This window comes from Rhinopithecus bieti, unplaced genomic scaffold (assembly GCF_001698545.2).
Source record: "Rhinopithecus bieti isolate Rb0 unplaced genomic scaffold, ASM169854v2 scaffold_10589, whole genome shotgun sequence".
Classification (NCBI taxonomy): domain Eukaryota; kingdom Metazoa; phylum Chordata; class Mammalia; order Primates; family Cercopithecidae; genus Rhinopithecus; species Rhinopithecus bieti.
The window spans coordinates 3,214,063-3,234,736 of NW_016807065.1; the positions used below are offsets into that span (position 1 = coordinate 3,214,063).

The 20,674-nt window shown below is 43.6% G+C and overlaps 1 protein-coding gene across 1 annotated transcript in view; it reads left to right on the forward strand.

Annotated features, from left to right (window-relative positions):
• Positions 1-312: 312 nt before the first annotated feature.
• LOC108534591 (putative adhesion G protein-coupled receptor E4P) overlaps positions 313-20,674 on the forward strand; it is a 48,011-nt gene continuing 27,649 nt past the window's right edge. Inside the window, exons 1-8 of the mRNA XM_017880046.1 lie at positions 313-584; positions 4,717-4,802; positions 8,104-8,154; positions 10,515-10,637; positions 12,788-12,940; positions 16,026-16,066; positions 16,577-16,712; positions 20,012-20,119. Of these exons, the coding sequence (XP_017735535.1) occupies positions 313-584; positions 4,717-4,802; positions 8,104-8,154; positions 10,515-10,637; positions 12,788-12,940; positions 16,026-16,066; positions 16,577-16,712; positions 20,012-20,119 (970 nt within the window). The remainder of the gene's footprint in view (positions 585-4,716; positions 4,803-8,103; positions 8,155-10,514; positions 10,638-12,787; positions 12,941-16,025; positions 16,067-16,576; positions 16,713-20,011; positions 20,120-20,674) is intronic.

A 20,674-nucleotide genomic window follows, 5' to 3' on the forward strand; every position in this document is an offset into this window, starting at 1 on the left:
ACCACCATCATCACCACCACCATTACCATCACCACCATCACCATTGCCACCATCCCCATCACTACCATCACTATTATTACCACCACCACCATCACCATTGCCACTATCACCATCACCACTATCACCATTATTACCACCATCACCATCACCATTGACACTATCACCACCACCACCATTGCCATTGACACTATCACCATCACCACCATCACTGCTATTACCACCATCACCATCACCATTGCCACCATTCCCATCACTACCGTCACCATTATTACCACCACCACCATCACCATTGACACCATCACCACCATCACCATGATTACCACCATCACCCTTGCCACCATCACTATCACCACCATCACCATCACCACCACTTTTGCCACCATTGCTATCACCATTACTATCACGTCCACCATCATAACCACCATCAGGACCATCACCACCACTGCCACCTTCATCACTACCTCCACCATCATTATGATCTCCACTGCCATCACCACCATTACCATCACGACCACTACTATCACATCCACTACGACCACCACCACCACTACCACCATTGTCATCCTTCCCTCTTTCCTTCACAGGTAGCTTTATTCAGGACGTACCACATGCTGGCAGATGTGAAGGGTCGTCTCACTGAATCAGCATGAAAATGTAAAATATGTGCTCTTTCTTAGCTACGTTTTGCAGATGAGAGGCTTGGAGGTAAAGTCACAACCTCAGAGCCACTCAACTAGTAGTTGTAGATTTGGGATTCAAACCCAGGTTTGCCTGTGCAACAAATTCTAAAGCCATCTAACTGTGTAGGGCCAGTATGTAACTGTGCGTGAAGCATGGAGGGAGAACTGCCACATAAACACACAGGCAACCCCAACAGATTCCAAACTCAGAGATCAAAGCAGCATTAATATATCAAAGCAGGAGTATCAAAGCAGACCTCTCAAGAACAATTGTTAAAGTCATTTTGTGGCTGGGTGCGGTGACTCATGCCTGTAATCTCAACACTTTGGGAGAATGAGGTGGGTGGATCACTTGAGGTCAGGAATTCGAGACTAGCCTGGCCAACATGGTGAAACGTCTCTACTAAAATACAAAATTAGCTGGGTGTGGTGGCAGGTGCCTGTAATCCCAGCTGCTTGGGAGGCTGAGGCAGGAGATTCGCTTGAACCCGGGAGGCGGAGGTTGTGGTGAGCCGAGATTACGTCACTGCACTCCAGTCTGGGCGACAGAGTGAGACCCTGTCTCAAAACAAACAAACAAAAAAAAGTAATTTTGTTTCCTCTTTTATTAAAACACTTCATTATATTATTATTTTATTGCTAAGGCAATGTACCTAATTTAGAATTACAGCCGAATAAAGAGAAATTTGAAATCACTCACACCGACATTCTTCTATTAACATTTAAAATTCTCCTACATGTGATATTATATACTTTCTTTATAACCTACATTTTGTATTGATACATAATAGTGGTACATATGTGTGAGTTACATATGATATATTTTGATACATGCATACAATGTGTAATGATAGAATCATATAACCTCCTTTTGATCCTAATGCTACGTCATAATCACTTTCTACGGGTTTTTTTGTTTTTTGTTTTCTGTTTTGAGACAAGTCTCGCTCTGTCACCCAGGCTGGAGTGTAGTGGTGTGATCTCAGGTCACTGCAGCCTCCACCTCCTGGTTCAAGTGATTCTCATGTCTCAGCCTCCCAAGTAGCTGGGATTACAGGCACTCGCCACCATGCCCGGATAATTTTGAGTTTTAGTAGAGACGGGGTGTCACCATGTTGGTCAGGCTGGTCTCAAACTCCTGACCTCAAGTGATCCACCCGCCTCTGCCCTCCAAAGGGCTGGGATTATAGGTGTGACCCACCGCGTCCGGCCCTATGTTGTTCTAATAGCCTCCTACAACATTATTTTTTGCAGGTGATATCGGATTGTTTGCGTTGCACATAATTGTTGTTTTCCTTCCTGCTTACATTTTGTGAAACTTTTCTGCAAACTACTTAAAGCAGCTTCTCCATTAGTGCCTCCATCATCATTGGCAGCGCCTTTGGAAGGCTTCACAGATCTGCAGAGCACATCATCTTTGCTAATGTGCACTGGAGGTTTTATCTTAAACCCCAGTTGGCCACCGACATTACCTTAGGAGAGTGCTTTCTGCATTTTAAATTGATATCCATAGGCAAATGCTTACTACAATGCTTCTTAAAGTCTTCTTTGAAAGACTCATTTAGGCCTGGCTTGGTGGCTCACACCTATAATCCCAGCACTTTGGGAGGCCCAGGCGGGTGGATCACCAGAGGTCAGGAGTTTGAGACCAGCCTGACCAATATGGTGAAACTCTGCCTCTACTTAGAAAATACAAAATTAGCCGAGCGTAGTGGTGGGAGCCTGTCATCCCAGCTACTAGGGAGGCTGAGACAGGAGAATTGCTTGAACCCCGGAGGCGGAGGTTACAGCGAGACGAGATCACACCACTGCACTCCAGCCTGGGTGCCACGGCCAGAAAGGCTCATTTATAGTGATGTCTAGTACTTCCACTATTTTCTCTGTTAGAAATGATTTATGTTTTGAATAGAAAAGACCTTCACTTGGCTCAAAATTCAAAAGATAGAAGAGGATAAACTGAAAAGTCTCCTTGCCTCGGCTTCCCAGTCACTTAGTTTCTTTCTCTTTTAAAAAATATTTTATTTTATTTTAGGCTGGGTGCAGTGGCTCACGCCTGTAATCCCAGCATTTTGGGAGGCCGAGGAGGGCCAGCCTAGCCAACATGACAAAATCCCGTCTCTACTAAAAATATAAAAAATTAGCCAGTCATAGTGGCGGGGTGCCTGTTATCCCAGCTACTTGGGAGGCTGAGGTAGGAGAATCGCTTGAACCCGGGATGCAGAGGTTGCAGTGAGCCGAGATCGGGCCATTGTACTCCAGCCTGGGCAACAGAGTGAGACTCCGTCTCTAAATAAATAAATAAATAAATAAATAAATTTTACTTTATTTTTAGTCCTGGGATATATGTGCAGTACGTGTGAGTTTGTTACGTAGGTAAACATGTGCCATGGTGGTTTGCTGCACCTATCAACCCATCACCTAGGTGTTAAGCCTCGCATACATTTGTTTTCAAATGTAACAGATGCTCTGAGTTTCTTAGGTACCTTCCAGGAATATTTTATGCAAATACAAAATTATCATACACATACACATGTATTTGATGCATTTATATGTTTGTACATTTGTATGTATGATTTTGTGTGTACACATATAAACACCCATACACACATGCAAATATAGATAATTGTATATAGAATGCTAACATTTTCCTAAAACAGAGGAGATAGTAGCCTTTCATATAAGTGTACATATTTGTTTCTTTTTTTATTTTTTGAGATGGAGTCTTGCTCTGTCACCCAGGTTAGAGGGCAGTGGCACGGTCTCAGCTCACTGCAGCCTCTACCTCCCAGGTTCAAGTGATTCTCCTGCCTCAGCCTCCCCAGTAGCTGAGATTACAGGCACCTGCCACCACACCCGGCTAATTTTTGTATTGTTAGTAGAGACGGGGTTTCACCATGTTGACCAGGCTGGTCTCTAACTCCTGACCTCAGGTGATCTGCCCATCTTGTTCTCCCAACGTGCTGGGATTAAAGGCATGAGCCGCCGTGCCTGGCCTATATTATATATTTCAAAATTACTAAAAGAATAAATTTTAAAAGTTCTCATACCGAAAAACGATAGGTATGTGAGGTGATGCATATGTTAATTGTCTTGATTTAATCATTCCACAATGTCAGTTGGGCGCGGTGGCTCACGCCTGTAATCACAGCACTTTGGGAGGCCGAGGCAGGCGGATCACAAGGTCAGGAGATCGAGACCATCCTGGCTAACACGGTGAAACCCTGTCTCTACTAAAAATGCAAAACAAACTAGCCGGGCGTGGTGGCGGGAGCCTGTAGTCCCAGCTACTCCGGAGGCTGAAGCAGGAGAATGGCGTGAACTCGGGAGGCGGAGCTTGCAGTGAGCTGAGATCGCGCCACTGCACTCCAGCCTAGGCGATAGAGCAGAAAAAAAAAAAAATATATATATATATATATATATATTCCACAATGTCAACATAAGTCCAAACAATCATATTATCAGCCCATCAAGCATATACTCAATTATTATGAATTTAAAAATTAAAAAATAAATCAATCCGACGCAATGTAAAAAAAAAAAAAAGAAAAAAAGAAAGAAAAAAAGAAAAAGTGAGTAGTTTGTCCAGTGGAGTTTTCCACTCTCGATCTTGCTGATTGCCATAGAACAGGATTTTAAATTCCAGCCGGATATTTCATCAGATGCATCCGTTTTTTAGCATTTGTTGAGTGATAAACTTGTTCCCTATAACCAAATGTGCTATGATCATCCTTGCAGGGTCTTTTCCTTGAGAGAGTTAACCAGAGGCAGAATTATTGGGTCAAACGAGAGGGAGAGATGAAAGGTTTTTTTTTTGTTTGTTTGTTTGTTGGTTGGTTGGTTGGTTGGTTTCCAGATGGAGTCTTGCTCGGTTGCCCAGCCTGGAGTGCAGTGGTGCGATCTCGGCTCACTGCTACGTCTGCCTTCTGGTTTCAAGCAATTCTCCTGCCTCGGCCTTACATTTTGATAAGCGTTGGCCACGTGGCTTCTGAACTTGGGACCATCAGAAATGGGATTTCATGGGGCGTATTCATTCCAGGCACTCTGACCGCGTCCTGCTTGAGAGAGATTGTTCCCGGCATCTCAGCGCTATGGGGAGCACGTGCCTCCTGGTCCTGCTCTCCGGTAAGTGGAACTAAGAACTCCTTTCCCTTCTCCTCATGCCCCTGGTATCCTCACTTGATTTGCTCCTTCAAATCTGGCATTTTCTCCAGCATTAACTGCGTGTGCCTGTCCTGTTAGAAACTCTCATCTCGAGTCAGGCTGGGCTGCCACAAAGCAGAACTGAAACAAGGACTCGTGTGCGTAGTTTATTTGGGAGGGGATCCCAGGAAAGGAGGGTGTGGGGAGGTCACACAAGGAAGGGGGAAGAGCTGCAGAAGGGCGTGTTAGTGAGGGGGTTGCCACTGCGGGTAGGTGGGGTGCTGTCCTGCTGGGGACCTCCAAGAGACAGTGTAAGTCCCCACATTTCTGGCCTACTCCCCAGCTGGGTGCAGTAAAATGCACTCTTGCAGAGAGAGACAGAAAGTCACCTGCGGCCAGGCACGGTGGCTCACGCCTGTAATCCTAGCACTTTAGGAGGCCAAGGCAGGTGAATCACTTAAGGTCGGGAATTCGAAACCAGCCTGGCCAACACGGTGAAACCCCGTCTCTACTAAAAATACAAAAAAAAAATTAGCCAGCCATGGTGTCGGATGCCCGTAATCCTAGCTACTCTGGAGGCTGAGGCAGGAGAATCGCTTGAACCCAGAAGGCAGAGGTTGCAGTGAGCCAAGATTCCGCCACTGCACTCCAGCCCTGGGTGACAGAGTGAGACTCTCCATCTCAAAAAATAAAAGAAAGAAAGAAAGAAAAAGAATGTCATCTGCATTCATAGGAACCCCCTCTGGGGTAGGCTAAAGGGTCACTTCAAATATCTGCTATATGGATTGACACCAAGGAGGTCCATGCTTGGAGCATCATAGCTCAGTAAGTTACAACCTAGACCTTCCCACCCTGTCCTTTGGGCTTTAGGGTCTTAGAGATAAGAAAAAGAAATCTCCGTAGGAGGCATCAGATGCAGTTTAAGGGCGGAAGGTTTGTTAGGAGACCTTACAGGTAAGTGATGTTCCATACTGTATGTAAGGGGTGGGCACATTTTTTTCTGTAAAGGGACAGATAATTTGTATTTCAGTTCTGTGGGCCATATGGCCTCTGCCTTAACTACTCAATTCAGCTGTTCCAGCCCTAAAGCATCCATAGGCCTTATGGAAATGAATGGATGTGGCTGTGTGTCAATAAAACTTTATTTACAGACAGAAGCAACTAAAATTCGTATCTTTTTCATGGCCATTAAGTATTATTCTTCTTTTGATTTTTTTCAACCATTTAAAATGTTTTATGTAAAAAATATAAAAGTCATCTCAACTCATAGGTCCAGTTTGCTGACCCCTACCCTGTGGGAATCAAGTGATATTTCTCTCTGAAAAAAAAAAATGATTCACAGGAAAATTAATGTTGAGTGTTTTGGCTCAGAAAAATGGCCCTGTCAGCCAGGCGTGGTGGCTCACGGCTGTAATCCCAGCACTTTGGGAGGCCGAGGTGGGCAGATCACGAGGTCAGGAGTTCGAGAGTAGCCTGGCCAACATGGTGAAACCCCATCTCTACTAAAAATGCAAAAATTAGCCAGGCGTGGTGGCACGCACCTGTAATCCCAGCTACTTGGGAGGCTGAGGCAAGAGAATTGCTTGAACCTGGGAGGCAGAGGTTACAGTGAGCTGAGATCGTGCCACTGCACTCCAGCCCGGGAGACAGAGCAAGACTCCGTCTCAATAAAAAAGAAACAAAAACAAAACAAAACAAAATGTCATAAGAGATAACCTAATATTATAAATCTTTAAACATAATGTTTTCATCAGTATGCATGATATTGAAAATAGCATGCATGATATTTAAAATAGTAAATACAATGGGTGAGACAGGAGCAGGTGACTTTGTCTTGCCCAGGTACCTTGCCTTGTTCTTTGATAACTCGAATGGACCATGAGCATGACCCAAACCCAATCTCCTAGGTATTATTTGCCATGCTTACACCATCTTGGGGCTGGCATTGTTCACAGAAGCACATGCCTCCGTATTTTAGCAAATGATTCCCGCAGAGCCACCTTGCAACGGAAGGAATAGGAAAATAATTCCTTCTTCAAGTGCCTGGTCATTCCAAGCGTATTTGCCTTAAGGGAGTGATGTTAGATAATCCAGGAAGAAATAGGTGGAGAAGCTTTCTGCATTTCTGAGTTCATCCCCAGTGTATGTATTTAACTTTAGTCTAACAACATGGCAGCAGGAAGAGATCATCTTCAAATCATCATTATCCATTCCACATTTTTCAAAATATCTGAACTCCCAGGATTCTCATGCCCCATGAATATTCAAATCTCCTCGTACCTCAGAGGAAACCCTATTTCCTAAGGATTAAACCTACACTGTCGTCAGCCGGGCATGGCTACTGAGCACTCAGAATGTGTCTAGTCCAAACGGACATGTACCGTCTGTACAACATGCATACCAGATTTCAAAGACCTAATAAACACATATAAATTTAAATAATGGACGAATTATTTATTGCATATTGATTATGTATTGGAATGGTAATGTATTTCAACTACATTGAACTAAAAAATATTATCAAAATTAATTTCAAGTGTTTCTCTTTGCTTTTTAAAAATGTGGCTAATAGATGGCCAGGTGTGGTGGCTCACACCTATAATCCCAGCACTTTGGGAGGCCGAGGTGTGCAAATCACTTCAGGTCATGAGTTTGAGACGAGCCTGGCCAATATGGTGAAACCCCATCTCTACTAAAAATACAAAAATTATCCAGGCATGGTGGCAGGTGCCTGTAATCCCAGCTACTCGGGAGGCTGAGGCGGGAGAATTGCTTGAACCCGGGAGCTGGAGGTTGCAGTGAGTTGAAAACATGCTGTTACACTCCAGCCTGGGCAACAGAGCAAAACTCTGTCTCAAAAGACAAAAAAAATGTTGCTAATGGAAAATTTAAAAGGACCTACAGGGTTTCCGTTTATATTTTTCTTGAACAGTGTGTGGTTTGAGGTCCGGACTGATATTAAAATAAACTGTTGAATATAGAAAGGAGATTGCCAACTTGGTCTTTTGGTGCTAGGACATAGAGAAGAAGCTGAATTCGCTGCTGGGTTTTCTGAAATTGGGAAACACAGCTCCAATCAGATGCACTTCCCATACGTTAGAAGGATATGATGTCCAAATCTGTGACTCTTGTGTTTATAACCTGCCTGGAAGACGCTATGGTGAAGCTTGCACGTGTGACTGGGCAAAGAGTTAGGGTTAGTCGCCCCTAACTCACCCAGCCTTCAGCCAAGCAGAGTCCAGGGGATCCCCGTCTGAATGATCCCCTCCTCTCTCTGTTCCAGGTCTCACTGTCTTACTTGTTCTGCCAGGATCAGAAGCCAAGAATTCTGGAGGTGAGTCTATTCATAGCCAAAGGCCAGAGGAAAGGAAATTGGGATCTGGAAGCTTCCTTCAGAGAAGGGAAGGAGCTTTTTTCAAGAGACAGAGCATGGAGTCTCTGGCACTTCCTTCTGGCTCCTTGGAGATCCCAAGAGCTGTTTTCCCATCTCCATTATCACCATCATCTGCATTTACATAGCAAAGCACATCACTTATACCATCTCAGTTAATCCCCATGACACTCCTACAAAGACATTATCCCCATTTGATCAAGGGTCCTCCAGAAAAGTGGCTGGCTCAAGGTCACATGGCTGGTGGATGCTAGACTCTCCTCTTTCTTTCCCCAAGCCTGTATCTTGAGTCATTCCAGGAAATACTTTGCCTTCACCACAAGCCATTGCTTGGGTTCCCCCAGAAGCAGACCCTGAGAGCAACTCGTTGTTCTGGGAGGGAATCCTAGGAGGCACCAGCTGGGAGTGGGCAGTGGCATAGGAAGGGGAGGAGCTCATATAGGATCTTTATCAAACAAGTTACATGTGGGCAGCTGGAGTTTAATCCCTGAGGGCAGCTGTTGGGTGTGGCATGGAGCAGGCACCTCATACCCCTCAATGGATAAGGAAGCTATTGATTATGACTATGTTCTAAATTGTGGTAAAACGTAGCTTTTTAACCATTGTCAAGGGTACAGGTCAATGCCATTCAACATTTGCACTGCTATGCAACCATCACCACCATCCACCCACAGTGTTCTTTCTAGTTGCAGAACTGAAACTCTGTGTCTATGAAACATGAACTCCCCATTCCTCCTCCCCAAGGCCCTGGCACCCACCATTCTACTTTCTGTCTATGAATCCAGCGACTCTGGGCATCTCATAGGAGTGGAATCATACATTATTTGACGCTTTGTCCTGGCTTATTTCACGGAGCATAATATTCCCCAAGGTTCATTTATGGTGTAGCATGTGTCAGAATTCCATTTCTTTTTTTTTTTTTTTTTCTTTTTTTGAGACCAAGTTTCGCTCTTGTTGCCCAGGCTGGGGTGCAATGGTACAATCTCGGCTCACTGCAACCTCAGCCTCCTGGGTTCAAGCGATTCTTCTACCTCAGCCTTCCAAGTAGCTGGGATTATAGGCATGCACCACCATGCCCAGCTCATTTTTTTGTTTGTTTGTTTGCATTTAGTAGAGACGAGGTTTTACCATGTTGGTCAGGCTGGTCTCAAACTCCTGACCTCAGGTGATCCACCCACCTCAGCCTCCCAAAGTGCTGGGATTACAGGCATGTGAGCCACCATGCCTGGCCAGAATTTCCTTCTTTCTAAAGGCTGAATAACATACTATTGTGTGGATGGACCGCATTTTGTTCATTCATTTATTCATTCATGGGCACCTGGATTACATACAACATTTGGCTATTATGAATAATGCTGATATGAACATGAGTGGACAAATATCTCTTCTATACTCTGCTTTTGATTCCTTTGAGTATATTCCCAGAAGTGTGATTGCTGGATCATATGGTAAGATCATATGGTAATTTCGATTTAGAATTTTTTGAGGAATTGCCATACTGTTTCTCATAGACATGGCATCATTTTACATTTCTACCAGCAGTGCACAAGGGTTCCATTTTCTCTACATTCTCACCAACACTTGCTATTTTCTGTTGTTTTTAAAATAATAATGAAATTGGCTTTTTTAAATTTTAGATGGAGTCTCGCTCTGTCGCCCAGGCTGGAGTGCAGTGGCACTATCTCGGCTCACTGCAAGCTCCGCCTCCCAGGTTCACGCCATTCTCCTGCCTCAGCCTCCCGAGTAGCTGGGACTACAGGCGCCCGCCACCATGCCCAGCTATTTTTTTTTTTTTTCAGTAGAGACGGGGTTTCACCATGTTAGCCAGGATGGTCTCAATCTCCTGACCTCGTGATCCACCTGCCTCAGCCTCCCAAAGTGCTGGGATTACAGGCGTGAACCATTGCGCCCGGCAAAAATTGGCTTTTTTTTTTTCTTTTTCTTTTTTTAAATGCACTATCTTCTACCAATCATTGATAAAGGGAGCCACTTATGAGAGGAAAGGCATTGTTAACCTGCCATGTGATGAACAAAGAGAATTCTGGTAGCGAGGGTGAGCCCTCAAGGAAAGAAAAACAGGTGCTGGCATTTGGAGGTTCACCCATCTGGCAAAAGTGGTGTTGGTGGCAGAAGTGGGACATGGTTGGGCACTGTGTGCCCCTGTGTTCAGCAAAGGTCTGGGTGCCAAAAGGATGCCAACAGAACTATTCCCAACATGACATTCTTCTGACTGCAGCATTGATACAGGGTAGATGCATACTGAATATTTCTTAGACGAATGAATGGATTCTGTTTCTCTGCAGCTTTCTGTCCTCCATGCCCTAAATATGCCAAGTGCCACAACAGCACCCACTGCACCTGTGAACACGGCTTTTGGGCCAGGTCTGGCAGGACATACTTTCATGAGTCCTCTGAGAACTGTGAAGGTAAAAATATTAATGGGGTTTTAATTTAATCTCTCATTAGTGATAACTATTCTGTTCCATGTGTCCTCTGCCCAAAACACATAAACCCATAGCCCAAACAAAACTCGTCTCTCTTCAGCAGACTATTTGATAAAGTACAGCCGTCGGCCAGGTGTGCTTGTCCCTGAGTCCTTCAGATGGAGAGCACAAGTATAAATCTGTGGTCCAGAGCACCTTTTGTCTGTAGGACCTTTGCTTGAGCCTCAGCTCTAGTCCATTCAGCAGAGAAGGCTGATGTGGTTGGGAGCGGCAAGACACATAAACATTGCATAAGCCAGGATTTTTTTTCTTTTTTTCTTTTTTTTTTTTGAGATGGAGTCTTGCTCTGTCACCCAGGCTGGAGTGCAGTAGCACAATCTCAGCTCACTGCAAGTTCCGCCTCCCAGGTTCACGCCATTCTCCTGCCTCAGCCTCCCGAGTAGCTGGGACTACAGGCACCCACCACCATGCCAGGCTAATTTTTTGTGTTTTTAGTAGAGACGGGGTTTCACCGTGTTAGCCAGGATGGTTTCGATTTCCTGACCTTGTGATCCGCCTGCTTCAAGCCTCCCAAAGTGCTGGGATGACAGGTGTGAGCCACCACGCCTGGCCTTTTTTTTGAGTCAGAGTCTTATTCTGTCACCCAGACTGGAGTGCAATGGCGCGATCTCAACTCACTGCAACCTCCGCCTCCTGGGTTCAAGCAATTCTCCTGCTTCAGCCTCCTGAGTAGCTGGGATTACAGGCACACACCATAACGCCCAGCAATTTTTGTATTTTTAGTAGAGACAGGGTTTCACCATGTTGGCCAGGCTGGTCTTGAACTCCTGATCTCATGTGATCCACCCGCCTCAGCCTCCCAAAGTGCTGGGATNGTGTTAGCCAGGATGGTTTCGATTTCCTGACCTTGTGATCCGCCTGCTTCAAGCCTCCCAAAGTGCTGGGATGACAGGTGTGAGCCACCACGCCTGGCCTTTTTTTTGAGTCAGAGTCTTATTCTGTCACCCAGACTGGAGTGCAATGGCGCGATCTCAACTCACTGCAACCTCCGCCTCCTGGGTTCAAGCAATTCTCCTGCTTCAGCCTCCTGAGTAGCTGGGATTACAGGCACACACCATAACGCCCAGCAATTTTGTATTTTAGTAGAGACAGGGTTTCACCATGTTGGCCAGGCTGGTCTTGAACTCCTGATCTCATGTGATCCACCCGCCTCAGCCTCCCAAAGTGCTGGGATTACAGGCATGAGCCACCACGCCTGGCCAAGCCAGAATTTTAGTAGTGTGGTCCTTCCTCATCTCTCTCAAGCTTTTCTATTTTTTTTTTTTTTTTTTTTTTTTTTGAGACGGAGTCTCGCTCTGTGGCCCAGGCTGGAGTGCAGTGGCCGGATCTCGGCTCACGGCAAGCTCCACCTCCTGGGTTTACGCCATTCTCCTGCCTCAGGCTCCCGAGTAGCTGGGACCACAGGCACCTGCCACCTCACCCGGCTAGTTTTTTGTATTTTTTAGTAGAGACGGGGTTTCACCGTGTTAGCCAGGATGGTCTCGATCTCCTGACCTCGTGATCCGCCCGTCTCGGCCTCCCAAAGTGCTGGGATTACAGGCTTGAGCCACCGCGCCCGGCCAAGCTTTTCTAATAGTGTGTTAACTTACCCTATGTTTATTACCCTGCTATGCACTATGTGTGTTAAATTGATTTAGCAAATGGTGTGACTTAAAAGCAACATTAAAAACAACATTCCATCCTTATTCTAGTGATTTGATATGTCACCGTTACCATGTTCTAAAGATCCATAGGTACTTGGGTCTATGTCTGGACTTCTAGTCTATTCCATTAGTCTATTTTTATTTATGCATGCATCAGTACCTCTTTGTTTAGTTGCAGCTTTATACTTTGTCTTAATGTCTGGCTCCCACCTTGTAGTTTTTTTCTGGCTGCACCTGCATGATAGCAACAATTTGTCTCTCACCTCATAAAATATACATGTAGATTTTTAAAAATTGGAATTGCATTGGATTTATAAATTAACTTAGGGAGAACATTGATGGACAATGGTTGGGCAATAAAGATTTCATGGGCAAGGGAAATGGTATAATTCTATGAAAATGAAAGCAACACTTTCTCTTGATTCACAGATATTAATGAATGTGAGACCGGACTGGCAAAGTGCAAGTATGAAGCTTATTGTAAAAATAAAATTGGAGGTTACATCTGTAGCTGTTGGGTAAAACATCCTATCCTCAACTGGCTGGCTAGTTTTATAGGTTATAATCATCCAGATTGTTATGGTAAGAACCTCCAAATACTATTTTCACTGAAAAATGATGGGGACTTGGGGGAAACTCTGAGAGATTCTCTAATTTTAGGCCAGGGTAAGAGAGTAAAGCTCCATCCTAACCCTTATCCCTCATTCCTTTGTTGTCTTTGATGATATTTTCCAAGATAGTGTCATCCAAGCCTTGGCATCAATAACCATCTCTATATAGATGCTTCCAAATGTATGTGTCCAATACAGGTCTGTTTCCCGAGCTTCCAAAAGGGCACCTTTACATTTCTTCTGAATTCCTCTATTTATTCATATCTCACTCATCTTAAATTCAATGTTTATGCCTATCTACCTATCTACTAAATCTGATGAATTCACACTGATACCTCTGGTTCCAGTTCAACATCAAGGCTTGTTGGAAACTTCCCTCTTTCCTTGTTTGTAACTTCCTTCTCCAACAATGAGAAACCCATCTCTCACTATCCACAATTTATTTATTTGTTTAATTCCAGCATTATTTCACGTTTTGGGTAAGAGAGATTGGATTTAAGTGCTAAATCTTCCACTTATCATCTGGCTTTCAGTTAATGACTTAATTTCTATATACCTCATCTTTAAATGGGAGTAGTAATATTAATAGTATCTACTGTGTCAGTTACGTGTTGCTGCATAACAAGTCACCCCCAAATTTAGTGGCCTAAAACAACACATATGTATTGTTTTATAGTTTCTTTGGGTTAGGGAACTAAGCATGGCTTAGCTGGGTCTTTTGCTTCTGGGTCTATCACAGTTGCAACTGAGGTTTTGTCCAGGCTGTGGTTTCATCTGGAGACTCAACTGGGGCAGGTTCTGCTTCCAAGCTACTCACAAGGTTGCTGGGAGAATTTAGTTCCTTCAGAGCTGGTGGACTGAAACCCTCAGTTCATTTCTGGTGCTTGGTGGGAGGCAGCCTTTAGTTTCTAGATATGTGGGTCTCTACAGCTTGCTTTGTTATAGCAAACACATTAGAATAGCCAGAAAGAGAGCATGGATAAGACAGGAGTCATAGTCTTTTATAACTCACTCTCAGAAGTGACATCCTATCACGTTTGCTATATTCTGTTCCTTAGAAATGAGTCACTGAGTCCAGTCCACAGTCAAGGGGGGATTACCCAAGGATGTGAATGCCAAGAGGCAGGGATTATTTGCAGCCATTTCTGAATCCTTCTTACTGGACTGAATAGTGTTCTCCCCAAATTGATTCCACCTGGAAGCTGTGAATGTGATCTTATCTGGAAATAGGGTATTTATAGATGTAATAAGTCAAGATGCAGTTATACGAGATCAAAGTGGACCCTGAATCCTACATGATTGGTGTCCTTACAAGATGAAGAGTATTTGGACACAGAGACACACACAGAGGGAAGATGGCCATGTGAAGACAGAGGTGAAGATTGGAGTTATGCTACCAAAGGGCAAGGGATGTCAGAGACTGATGGCAACCACCAGAGGCTGGAAGAGGCAGGGCAAGGTGTTTCCCTGGAGCCTTCAGAGGGAGCATGGTCTTGCTGGCACCTTGATTTGGACTTCTGGCCTCCAGAACTATGAGACAATGCATTTCTATTGCTTTAAGCCACCCAATTTGTGTCGCTATATTATGGCAACCCCAGGAAATTAATACACTTTACCTATTCATTATTATTATTTTTTAGATGGGGTCTCACTTTGTTACCAGGCTGGAGTGCAGTGGTGTGATCTTGGCTCACTGCAACCTCTGCCTCCCAGGCTCAAGCAATCCTCCAACCTCAGCCTCCTGAGTAGCTGGGACCACAGGCACATGCCACCACACCTGGCTAATTTTTGCATTTTTTGTAGAGACAGGGTTTCACAATGTTGCCCGCACTGGTCTGGAACTCTTGACCTTAAATGATCCACCCGTCTTGGCCTCCCAAAGTGCTAGGATTACAGGCGTGAGCCACTGCACCCAGCCCCTACTCATTATTAATGTATGTGAAATACTTAACAGTCCTAGGCACCTAGGAAGAGTCAGTTAATGCTGGTTATTATGCTGTATGTGCCTTTTCTACAACTTTCTGTGTTCCTTGAAATGAGATAATATATATGAAGGCACTTTATATACTGTGATGTGTAGACAACTGCTTCTATATTATTAAGTCAATTAACACTGATTTCTTTTTTTTTTTTTCTTTTTTTGAGACGGAGTCTCGCTCTGTCGCCCGGACTGGAGTGCAGTGGCTGGATCTCAGCTCACTGCAAGCTCTGCCTCCCGGGTTTACGCCATTCTCCTGCCTCATCCTCCCAACACTGATTTCTTGCATGTCACCCTGATGTGTTGGGATCCTCTGCTATATACTCCCACACCATCGTGTCCTATTTATTATTGATTGATTGATTGATTGATTGATTGATTGATTGATTTTGGGAAGTCCTGTTTTATTTTATTTTAGGTTTGGGTGTGGTATATGTGCAGGTTTGTTGCGTGGGTAAATTGCGTGTCTCTGGGGTTTGGTGTATGAATGTTTCCATCACCCCAGTAGTGGGCATAGTACCCAATCAGTAGGTTTTCAGCCCTCGTCAGCCTCCCACCCTCTCCCTCTAGTAGTCCCCAGTGTCTATAGTTCCCATCTTTTTGTCTACATGTCATGTTCTATTTATTAAGAGCATCCCTTGCAATTGCTTTATTTATTCATAATAACTTGCTTAATGACTTTCATGCCAAACTTCAGATTCCACAAGGGGACACCTTTGTTTCTTTTCCTAGCCTATATCCATATATTTCAGCATTGTGCTTGGTTTCGAGTAGGTGCTCAATAAACAGGGTTGACTAAAGTAATGGGTTGGTGCAACAGTAATGGCGGTTTTTGCCATTACTTTCAATAGCAAAGATTGCCATGACTTTTGCACCAACTCAATATGGAACTGGAAGCCCCATTCTAATTCTCTTTTATAATTCTACTGTGTGATACTTTTTAGGCTTCTTAGAGGGGAATTAGGATGGGCTGCGGAAGTATTAGGGAAATACTCAGCTTGAGGGTGATTGGAAGAAGGGATGTAAGCAGGGTGTATTTTCTCCCACATCTCTTTCAATAACATCTTTTCTTTCACAGAGGACAATAGTCAAGGGACAAAGACAAAAGTGGATATTTGGGTGAGTGGGGTGAAGCCTGGATTTGGGAAACGGCTGGTGTGTATAACTATGTCATTCTCCTACCCAAACATTAACATGTCTTCCTGTGATTTTTAGGGCTGGGTAGTTCTATCCAGAGGTAATTTTGTCCTCCATTCCAAGGTTATCTGTCAATGTCTGGGGACACTTTTGGTTGTCATACCTTAGGGGTGATGTGTGTGGCTGGCATCTGGTGGATAGAGACCAGGGAAACAGCTCAACATCCTACAGTGCCTGGGACAGCCTCCCACAATTAAGAAGTTCCTGGTGCCACATGTCCATAGAGAAAGAGAAATACAAGGGTAGGGGGAAAGTGCCTCAGCTGTCATTCAAAGACCTACATCAAGCACCTAGATTCTCAATGCCACATGCGTCTTGTAGCACCTTAATAAATATTGTTGCCTTCTGGGCTCCCCACTCCAACACTTGTGCGTATTCCTTATTTCTTACATTTCAGTGAGAGTCAATCTAACTAGCTTTATTTTTTTGAAGGAAAATCTGAGAAGAAATGGAAGCAGAGAGGACATTGCAAGAGAGGCTACTCAACTAATTCAGAGCGTGGAGTTGAAGATCTGGAATGACAGTTTTGCTTCTCCAGGAAAGGGTCGAATTTCTGACTTAGATGTAGGTAAGAGAGGCTGAATAGAGTCTTTATCACCCTCCGTAAAGACCATTAAGAGGTCTGGGTCCTGGCTTTGCCAGGGTTTCTGAATGATGAAATCTGTGGGTTTCCAGGATCATAGACCCTCTACACCAACATTCTACATGAGAAGGACTCTGTTTTCAAAAATGCAAATTCAAGGGACAGGAGAATAAACCAGCTCTCTTCTTCTTTTCAGCTTCCCTTGGTATGACGGAAAGTATTTAAGAGCATATTCGCCATGCCTCCATGGCTAGAGGATAGAAAAAACCTCGGTTATTTTCCTACTCTACTCTCACATAGTAGCAAGAACACAGAATACTTCATCTCTGGTCACCAAAATACGTGTGGGCTTGTTTTCCACCCTGACCACACAGTTCTCCGGTGGATACCAGCTGGGTGTTCTAGAACTCAATTATGACATTATCTGACATTCTCTACCAAAGATAGTGTCAGATCCCATAGGCTGCAGGCTTAATCCCACAAAAGTGTTCTTCACCTCAAATGCCAGTCTCAAGTTCTAGGTTGTAACCTGTACGTCCGACTGACAGGCTATACATTAGAGTCCCATGACCCCTTCCTTGGGTTTGAGTAATTTGCTAGAGTGACTCACTTAACTTAGGAAAGCACTTGACTTACATTTATCCATTTATTAAAAATATATTACAAATGGGCTGGGTGTGATGAGTTATGCCTGTATTCCCAGCACTTTGGGAGGCTGAAGTAAGTGGATCGCCTGAGGTCAGGAGTTCAAGACCAGCCTGGCCAACATGGTAAAACCCCATCTCTACTAAAAAAAAAAATACAAAAAGTATCTGGGCGTGGTGTTGTGTGCCTGTAATCCCAGCTTCCCAGGGGGCTGAGGCAGGAGAATTGCTTGAACCCAGGAGGTGGAGGTTGCAATGAACTGAGATCGCACCATTGCACTCAAGCCTGGGCAAGACAGCAAGACTCCATCTCTCTCTATATATATATAAAATAATATTTAAAATATAAATATATATTTATAAATACTATATATATATATATATATATAAAACAAATGATACAGATGAACAGCCAGATGGAAGAGACGCACAGGGCAAAGCATGGGAGAAGAGGTGCAGAGCTTCTAAGCCCCCTTTAGGGGTGCCACCCCGAGGACCCACACATTTTAAGCTATCTAGAATCTCCTAGACAGCTTAACAAATCCTTTGGATTTGTATGGAGGCTTCATTAGTTAGCCATGATTGGGTACATTATTGGCCATTGATATCAACTCAACATTCAGCCTCCCTCCTCTTCCTGTATCTGGGATGGGGGTGAAACTGAAAGTTCCAACCCTTTAATCTCCCAATTGGTTTCCTTGGCAACCACCCCCATCCTGAGGCTATCCAGGAGCTGGCTAAGAGTCACCACATTAGAATAAAATATGTTTCTATAACCAAGAAAACACAAAGGATTTGAGTTGAGTCACATGCTCCTGTCACTCAGGAAATTACAGTGGTCTTAGAGGCTATATTTTAGCAACTTGAGTCCAAGACCAAATATTAGAACAAGAGATTTTCCTAGTGTTCCTACTGCTCAGGAAATGCTAAGGGTTTTAGGAACTCTATATCAGGAACTGCGGTTTCTTCCTAACCTCTGTATCTGTTAATCATTTCAAAGAATCAATTTTTGGCTTTGTTGATCATTTATATTATTATTCCACTTCCTTTTTCTTTAATTTTCCGTATTATTTCTTTCCTTTTACTTCCTTTGGGTCGAACTTGCTTTTCATTTTCTAACTTATTGACTTAGTAATTTGATTACTAATTTTAAACCATTCTCCTTTCCCAATATATGCATTTAAAGCTTAAAACTTAGCTATAAATTAGAGCTATATATTTCCCTCTAAGCACACCTTTAACTGCATCCTGCAAGTTTTCATATACTGGGCTTTCATTATCATTTAGATCAAAATATTAAAACATTTCCTATGTAATTTATCATTTAACTCATGGTTTATTTAGAAGTGTGTTGCTGAATTACCAAATATTTGTAGCTTTTTAGGGTTTCCTTGTGTTAATGGCCTCATTTAATTTATTGTGGGTTTTAATTAAGAAAGGATGTTGAACTTCATCAAATAATTTTTCTACCTCAATTGAGATGATCATTTTATCATCAATTGAGATGGTTTTTATCTTTCATTCTGTTAATGTGATAAATCCTATTGATTGATTTACATATGTTAAGCCACACTTGCTTACCAGGAAAAAATAGTTGTGATATATACTCTTTGATGAGTTGTCTGAGCACATACTATGTAGGATTTCAATCCTTTTGAATTCACTGAGACTTGATTGATAGTCTATTTTGGCAAATGTTCCATATGAACTTAGTGTCTGAATTAACATACCAAATCTGGTGGTATAAGCATGGTAAACAGCGGCTTAACCATTGTTTTTTAAATAGTTTTAGCATAAGTGAGTCAGGGCTGATGTAGCAATACCATGGCAGCTCCATGCTCTGCTGCCTTCATCACTCACCTTCACTTTGTGATACAAGAGAGCTGTTCTACTATCACACCCTTTTACCAGCCAGTGAAAAGGGGAAAAAATAAGTTGAAAGGATGTCTGTTTCCCTTAGCATATGCCATTCTGTTCTTCGATCCATTGGCCTGAAAATAGTTGCATGGCACTGCCTAGCTGCAAGGGAAGCTGGAAAATGGCTTGTCTTCAGCTTAAATTTAGTAGTTCTAGACCCAAACAAAGAATAAGTAAATGGTGATCACAGGTAATAAGCAGTCTGCCATAGCCCCTAGGACAGCTTTCTCACTTGCTCAGAGACAAACTCTGGTTATACCCCAAAATGTTGAGGTTGATCTCACAAAATGTGTTTATAGGTTTGATGAATAGAGTTTACTCAAGGGATTCTTCCCAAATGCAGAAGTTCTGTTCCTAGTGACTATTTTTTTCGGAAAACTTTAAAATGCTTAGCTACTCTTGCTTATAAAGATTGCATTCCCCCCTAACCAGGCACTCCAGTGCCATTAAGTGTCATGTGGAAACTGCTTAGCTTGCCTATCAGAGTACCAGTTCTGGGAAGCATGCCCTTCTCTCTTCTCGTGGGCTGTGGCCAGTGTGTTGCTAAGGCCATTTTGGCCACTCCATTTCTGCCAGCCAAAGATGGGAAGAAAGTGCCATGTGGCCAACATTGCACAGTAGAGATGGAATCACCAATAGGCGGTCTTTCAGAGAAGGGAGTTCTTTAGCAAATTATTTAGGCATGAGACTTGAGAACAGGACTGACTTTCTTAATGTTTTCAGTTTATGAAACCAAGAGGTGCAATGAAACAAGGGAGAACGCTTTTCTGGAAGCTGGAAATAACACCATGGATATCAACTGTGCTGATGCTTTAAAAAGAACCCCAAGAGGTACTGTGTCTCTGATGAATTCTCTTGACTCCGAATTCTATGCACCATTGTTTTATTTCTAGGTGATTAAACCCCAGGGTGGGAATTCACAGAGCTTTTCAGGTAGAGAGATTCTACATGGTGGAATAAAAAGATCTTCCTTGACCACTAACTAGGCATTTTGCAGAGAGAAGTCGGGTTGCCATATGGGGTGTGTACTTTGTGATATACACAAAAGTTTGCACAGGGATTCCTTGAAATGCCTCCTGAAAAGGGACTGGCTGGGTTGGGCACAGTGGCTCATGCCTGTAATCCCAGCACTTTGGGAGTGTGAGGCGGGCAGATCACAAGGTCAGGAGTTTGAGACCAGCCTGGCCAACATGGAGAAACCCCATCTGTACTAAAAATACAAAAATTAGCCAGGCGTGTTGGTGCGTACCTGTAATCCCAGCTACTCAGGAGGATAAAGCAGGAGAATTGCTTGAACCCAGAAGGCGGAGGTTGCAATGAGCCGAGATGGCGCCATTGCACTCCAGCTTGGGTGACAGAGTGAGATTCTGCCTCAAAAAAAGAAAA